General features: G+C 37.1%; 1 protein-coding gene across 3 annotated transcripts; it reads right to left on the bottom strand.

The window, feature by feature from the left end:
• Positions 1-319: 319 nt before the first annotated feature.
• On the bottom strand, positions 320-3,197 carry LOC147847264 (Transducin/WD40 repeat-like superfamily protein). 3 transcript variants are annotated; one of them, XM_087339379.1, is made up of 7 exons: positions 2,972-3,197; positions 2,598-2,710; positions 1,336-1,365; positions 1,116-1,243; positions 796-966; positions 654-717; positions 320-554 (listed from the first exon to the last, which is right to left on the bottom strand). In XM_087339379.1, exons 1-7 carry the CDS (start codon positions 3,051-3,053, stop codon positions 444-446), a joined length of 699 nt encoding a protein of 232 aa, XP_087195505.1. In that variant the 5' UTR covers positions 3,054-3,197; the 3' UTR covers positions 320-443. The 3 variants fall into 3 exon arrangements, with proteins under 3 accessions (XP_087195505.1, XP_087195504.1, XP_087195506.1); XM_087339378.1 differs by having other exon boundaries at positions 324-554; positions 796-972; positions 2,972-3,195; XM_087339380.1 differs by having other exon boundaries at positions 410-562; positions 796-972; positions 2,972-3,195.
• Positions 3,198-7,923: the final 4,726 nt, after the last annotated feature.

The raw sequence follows: 7,923 nt of genomic DNA, 5'->3' as shown, positions 1-7,923 counted from the left end.
ACACGAGCTGAGTGCTTGTTGGACTTAAAAGTTTTGAAGTAAAGGTGCCGGAAGCACGAGGAATCAATAAGCAGTGGCTACTACAATGTTGTTACAAAAGAAAAGCTTGTTTAGGAAATAAACAAGAGAGAGATAATCTGCTACCATATCATCATACAATAGTTAGAGCTAACACTACTACCACCCTAAGATGCTATAGTTGTCACAATACCAATTAAAGAATTCAAAATTTTCAGTCACATACAAGCATAAACAAAGACGTATGCCAAATGCTGATGGTCATGGATTTTAAGATTATAGGGGCCATTTTTGGCTGCTATGGAGCACCAAAAAGGGAGAATAGGCATCTTTTGCGTAACGGATACGAACCGAACACATGGTTTACAAAGACACTAGTATATGCCATTTGACTTTTTAATTTTTCTATCCAAGAGAGTATTGAGTCAAACCTGATGATGGCCTGTTCCTATTATCAGTTTACGGTGATCATCCCCAAGAAAAGTTGATGACGTGACAAAGGGGCGTGACATTAATCCCATATTGTCCCTTCGAGGCTGTATTACTTTTGAAAACAGTACTAACATGAGAAAACAATACTTTCATTAAAATAATATACCAAGATACATGGTAAAAATGCAGAAACAAACATATACCGCTTTTGCTTCCCAGATTTTTGATTGGGTATCAATTTCCCAAAGTGCAGGCTCAGCTCCATCCCTGAAATGATGAAAGATTTGTGAAATTTACATAATTCGACATGAAAAACTATTTCGTTAGATTTCAAGAAAATTTTACCCTCCAAAAGCTGCAAATTTTTCACTCATATCAACCTTCATGCACATAATGCTTCCTGATTTGCAAACTGGCCATGTTAATGTGACAGAGTCATCAACTTTTCGTTCTGCATCCTCCCACGAAATACAGTGTAAGGTAGCAATCCCGGTGGAGGCACATGTTACGAGAGACCTTGTACTAGCCGCAAATGCAAAACAAGATGAAGAAGATCAATCAACTGGACTGATAAAAGACAATAGGTAAGGCAGAAGGTTCAAAAAAGAAACTTGTGCAGCTACAAATATAAATCAATTTGAAGAAAAATCATCAATAACATGTACCCAGACGCTCCAGCTCTGAGAAGATGAACACCAACTATTTGTGCATTTTCATTTGCATTTGCAGGAGAGTTCAAAGAAACATTTACTTCTGTATACATTGCGCCATTAGAAGGATTGAGAATGTCTACCTGCTCAAAAAGCAGCATCCTGTAACTAGAGTTCAATTTTTGACAATGTCAATTGAAAGCATGACATGCAACAAAAACAGGTTTATACTCACAATATTATTTCTCCTTGCTACAGCAAGAGCCTACAATCCAGAAATAAAGACATTAATATAGTTCATGAATGTGATGAAACTAGGCTAATAAAATGTACAGAAATTCAAGACTCTACAGAACAACACTATAATATACATGCTATATATTTAATGATACTAGCCTTGCAAAACATACTAGCCCACACATTCATAATATTCTGGAAATACCAAGAGATAACTATTTTATGAAAAATTGCTACCTTTGTAATACCTCAAATGTAATATTCGCTGTAGAAATTCAGAAAGACATAAACAAAACGCTCTTAATGCAAACTAAACATAGATGCAAAATTCATTGTGGATTCATGGATATGTACATACATGTATATTAAAGATAACTTCTCTCGTCATCACTACCAAATAATAGACACAAGTCAGATATAAATATCAATTTTAACCAATTCTCTGTGCAATAATACTCATAACTAAATATACTAGACCAAGACCGGTCATATGCATATAAACAGGCTTTCCAGACAGCACTCAATAGTTTCCTACTATTGTAGGTAGACATCATCATCCTTCCTCAGCTTGAAGTACATACCATTTAGATGTCTACTAAGAGTAGAAAATAAAGCTTGTGATTTGAACATAAAAACATTGCAAACACAATATTCAGTGTATTCATAATGCATGCAAAGGTCATACGACTTTAAAAACACGTTCTGCATCATAATTAAGTCTAGCACGTCCAGAACCGACTGGGCTTCCGAACAAATTGCAGAGTACATTCACCGGTCACCAAGTCGTGACTTTGGCATAAAAAACACAAGTTTCAGCCACAACATTTGCTTGGTGTACAAATTTAACTGTTTTAGACGAAAAACCACATGATTCAGTGGGCACGTTACTAAATACACAAAGTCCATGAAGTCAGCATGTAGTATATTGCATATACTACATGTATATACTAAATGCACAAAGTCCATGAAGTCAGCATGTAGTATATTGCATATACTACATGTATATACTAAATGCACAAAGTCCATGGAGTCCGCATGTAGTATATACTAATGCAGTGTGTTAGTACATATGTAGAAAGTCAAGGGCTTTTGCACAGGTGATACATTGCGCATTGATTGTATGTTACAAAATTCACGATCTGGCACCAAAAATACATTGCTCCTAAAAGATGAGCAAAGTTGATGACATTAATAAAAGAGAAGCAAAACCTAGGGAGAAAAATTTAAGAGACGCGACAGAAAACGAAAAAGGAATCCTACCTGAACAGCTTCATCGGAAGACATAGAAACGCATAGGATACTCTTCTGAGGCTGTGGCTCACCCCACCTTGCAACGACTTGAGCGTGTCCATTCTCTCCTGAGCTTTCCACGACTGCATGTGTACATCAAACCCGCGTGCCATAGAAAGAGCATATTCAAGAAAACGACGAGGAAAATCTATTCATCCATATGACAGAACGAACGGATAACGAAAGAGAGGGAGATCGAGAGAGCTATTTCCAAAATTGATATACATACCATAATATATAAAGACGGTGCGAGAAACAGAAAAAGGAAAATGACAGATATACAAGGACGGACGACGAGAGAGAGAGAGAGAGAGAGAGAGAGAGAGAGAGAGAAGCAGGCGTACCCTTGATGAGGCCTAAGTTGTCGAAAGAGATGGCACGAATGGGAGGGCATCCGGGAGCGGCGACAGCGTCTGTGCGAGGCATGAGAGGCTCGGGCTCTGCGGAGGTGGAGCGATGGCGATGGCGATGGCGATGGCTCTGTGAGTGTCTGCGGCTACCCTAAAACCCTAAAAACCAAAGCTTCTTCTTCTTTCGTAAACCCTAAAAATCAATTCTTCTTCTTCTTCTTCTTCTTTCGTAAACCCTAAAAAAAGTCTTCTCCTTTCTTCTTTCTTGAACACCTTCCACGGGAAAGAACACTTGTGGTTGGTCGGTTGGTTGGTTGTGTCTACTGGCCTGTCGGACATCTCCTCCAATGTGAAACCAAACCCTTGCATCGCAATCGCAATCGCAGTCACAAGATTAAAAGCACCCGATTATTATGCTTTACTCTCTACGGTTCGTGTATCCTTCCCTGGGAAGACCCCATTTTTGTTTTTACCAAAACACTTTGTGAGAGGGGTGACTTTCGCATGTACCTGTCCGAGATGATGCCCTGCCTTTATTATTGGCCCGGCTTTGAAAAATGTCGCTATCGCATTGGTTATATGAAACATCCTGATGTAAGAACGTTGTAGTTGGGCAGGTATGGAGTGTGTTTTGCGTAGTGACGAGCTAGAGGCAAAACGAAAACTTAAGAACCGAATGAGACTTAAGAGCAAGACAACAAGTAGAACAAAGGTTGGAGCCTAAAGTAAACAAGTTGGGGAAACGCATTCGATCTACTAAGCTAGATATCCCTTTTGGTTCAAAACCCTCGTGGTTTTGTTGCACTTTCAAATGTGTGCACACGCTTCTATGACAATGCCTTTTGTTTTCTACAACCTACAAAGGTCTACCCAAAAAATATTTGGGATTAGAATTAGAATTAGAATTTTTATCGTCCATAAAGAGGCCAAATTTGACCTATGGGACCAAAGTATACATGTGTTCTTGATATATGTCTCCTTCCTAAGAAGGGGTATTCATATGTTGAATCACAAAGTCTCTATGTGTTAATAAAGCATACACATATGAGCTCAACCTTCTAGGTGGTGTCTTAAGTATGGATCTTATGTTATCATTCCCTCTTAGTATGTCAACATATCTTGAACAAATTGCACTATATGTCGAGCAAGTGACATTCATCCTCTACCATGCCTTCATTGCATACTTTACATGTCTTCAAATTCGTTACATTTTGATACCACGATGCAACTTCAATACCTAACTTGTGAGATCAAGTACGAAGTAATGTAAGGGCTCTACGAGCATTGCTACTCGTATTGGTAATGAGATAAGGTTGGATACGATCAATAGACATTCTTGCTTTATATTGAGACCAACATTCAGGGTTGACATTTGCAATGTAGTATTCTAGCTTTGTCCTCTTAGCATCCTCCCACTTCATCCTTAATGATTCCACCAACCTTTCCTCAATCATTACATATTGCATAGCATTGCCTGAAAGCTCTAAAAGATCATCCATACCCCATCTTCTAAACCAGTTCTTTATGTCAACAACCCAACCAGATGAGAGAATCTTACTTTTATGATTCTTTTGTAGCTTACATCCAACATTCCAAGAAAGATGTGGTAATCGATGATTCAGCATATTCTTGACTTTTGTAATGTATTTATATACTCTTTGGAGTGCCAATAGTTCTATGGGTCGAACACTCGTTTCCAAGAGCATAACCTAGTAAGAGGTAGTGCATTTAACTCCTAATTGCCTCCTTAAAAACATCTATTGAATTTTCTCAATCTCGTTCCATGCATTAAGAGAGATGGTGTCACCCCATACTTCTACTTCATAAAGCAATACTTGAGTTACCATGGCATTGAACAACATTAATTTTACTTCCCATCCACAAGTATCACTTTGGTTGCATTGGTTCTCCAAACGGTAATATGATTTCCAACCGGCTTGGAGTCTAGAATCAAAGCATGCACTCCATTTTTTTGTGGCGGGATGAATCAACAAGGTGCACTTAGTACAACTCAACCACATAAAAGGACATGTACACATAGGCAATGTTAACAATGTGGGCAAGTTCCAGCTCATGATTATGTGTCATTGACTTGGAGGTGTGTTTCTTTTGTTCTTAAAGGAGATGATCTTGTTGTGCAAGTGCCCTAGCCAATTGTGCAACTTCCTTAGAAAGTTATGTGGGGGTATCTTGCAAGGGATTTATAACATCCATTGGCACTTTACTGAGATCATGTCTTAATGCAATGCCTACTCATATCCTTCCTAAAAGTTAGATGAATGAGCAAATGTAGGATTACATTGTTGTGAAAGGGCAAATAAAACAGATCGAATAGGAATCGACACTTGATGAGCATGAAGTGCAAAATGATCAACTAGCTAAAGTGACCCTTTGAATATACCTTTCCAAATAAGTGTACTTCACAACACACTCATGTATGAAAACTTACACACTAGGGCAAATGTTGTCATACACCTATGTAAAAAAATCTTGTCAAAGAAAGATATACATCATTCAACGGCTTGACAATCTTTTGATGAAAGAATCTAACTTGCTTCCTACCCATTTGAATGCTTACAAAGGCATTGTTTCCTAGTTATCAACGTCGGGAATAAAGAGTGACGAAGAATTAAATGCTCTATTTGTTAAAGCAAAGAGGCATTTTTTAATGGATGAACCAAACAATTCATGATAGAATTGTTGTCGTGACGAAGCACTCTACTTGAGACCATACTCCCTATTGTATAGATAATCAACATGTAATCGAGTGGACCTCTCAACTTCAAGATCCCACGAGAGATTTGAATCTACAAACATAGTGACTACAAAAAAACAAATTATGAATATTTCACTGTGAATCTTTTTCTCTTGTGCCCAAAAATGAGAGAAATTTATGGTTCTTTATTGTGGTTTTGATGGCAACATTGACCCTAGGACCAAGCAAACTGATTGAAGTTCGGACATTTGTCTTTAACGTGCATACAATGCACAAAGTAGTTGAACTTATATAGGTAACCTTTGTCGACTCGACAACTCTTCTTGATTCCCAACATATTTGATCAATTACTCATCAAGTGGTTGATCTAACACTTTAGATCATATAGACAATCTTTGGCAGTTCATCTAACACTTTGCCACTTCCAAAAGAGATCATCAATGATGATCCAACAAGTCCAATCCTACGACACCAATCTGAGTGAGAGACTCTAAATTTTTTATGCAAATGTAGGTGAACCTTCAACTTACAAAGAAACTAAAACAACATTTGATTACACTAATTGGCAACTAGCTACAGAGTCGAAAATGAACTCTATTCAAGAAAACAACACCTAGGATTTAGTTCCATTGCCAAAAAATTGACAAGCACATTTGTGCAAGTGGGTGTTCTAACTCAAGCTGATATTTGATTTGTCTTGTCCTAAGTGTAATGTCTTGTTAGTTGTAAAGGGTTTCAAACTACTTTAATAAGTTTTTTCGCCAATGATGAAAATGACTTTAATAAGTTGTTACTTGAGCTAGTGGTTTCCTAAGACTTTGAGGATCTTCAACTACATGTAAAAAATGCCATTCCTCCATGGTAATATGGATGAGGAAATGTATATGGACCATGAACATGTAATATGCAAACTTAAGAGGAGTGCATATAGCCTGAAGCAGGCATTTGTATATTGGATATAAAAAACTTGTTGATTTCATGCAATCAAAGGTTTTCTCAAAGCAACAAGGACACTGCCTATACTTGAAAGACACATCTAACTATTCAATCATATATCTCATCATCTACATGGATGATATGTTGCTTGTTGGATGAAATGATAATCCCATGTTAGTGAGCTTGCGAAAGGACATGGGTCCCATGCAACATATTTTATGGGTGAATATCACATGGCATAGAAACACTTGTTGGTTGTATATGTCTCAAGTCAATTACATTCAATAAAATTTGGAGAGATTCAACATGCACCCCATCAATATATATGACACTATTACTTGCCAACCTTAAGGCATTCTCAAAAAAATTGTTCGACATCTAGTTAAGGGAGGGATCATATGAAATTCGTAGCATACACACCAATTCATGGCTACTTGATGTGGCTGATAGTCTCAACATGACTTGACTTAGTGCATGGAATTGGTATAGTATATTTATGCACAACCCCAATTGACCACACTAGAATGTAGTGAAGCATATCTTCAAATATCTTATTGGCACATAAGACATCAAATTCAACCCAACAAACCCTCAATTCAAAACAACCAACTTAATAAGTTATTAAGATTTAGACTACATGGGATTCATGGGAAATTAGAAATTAACCTCTTGCTATTTCTTCCAATTTGTAGGTGGAGCAATCTATTGGCGTTGAAAACATCGGGACTGCATGATGACTTTGATGACTGAAACAAATTACATAACTACATCTGTCACAACTAAGGGAGCATTATGGTTGAGTTGATTAGGTAGCACATTCGACATATCATTATGAACTCAACTCTGACCTTATATAGTGATAGTCAAGGTGTTATCGCTTTAGCAAAGAATCCAATTTGCCATAATTCTACGTCAAAACATATAGAGATCTCATATCACTTTGTTCAATAATGTGTCACTAAGAAGAGTCTTGTCATCAACAAGATTCTATCATGCCACAACATATTAGATGCCATGACCATAATAGAAGGATCAATTATGATATTTGTGCACTCAAATATTCTTGAAGTTGATTATAACATTGATGAGTTGAGTCGACTACATCATACATTGATGAGTGTTATTATTATTTTTCCAAAAAGAAGCTACTCATGGGGGAGTGTTAAATTGTAGTGTGTGTTAATGGACACCTACATATTGATATAATACAGGATATTTATGTAAAAAACCAAAAAGGTTTAGTTAACCTTGGAATGTATTTTAGATATATATACTTGTAAAGTTTGATTTAAAA

The sequence above is a fragment of the Azolla caroliniana genome, unplaced genomic scaffold (assembly GCF_043228905.1).
Source record: "Azolla caroliniana isolate FFs.n. ecotype wild unplaced genomic scaffold, voAzoCaro1.0.p SCAF_1273, whole genome shotgun sequence".
NCBI lineage: Eukaryota > Viridiplantae > Streptophyta > Polypodiopsida > Salviniales > Salviniaceae > Azolla > Azolla caroliniana.
Note: the sequence above shows the minus strand (reverse complement) of the source record. Positions and strands in the feature narration are given on the sequence as shown.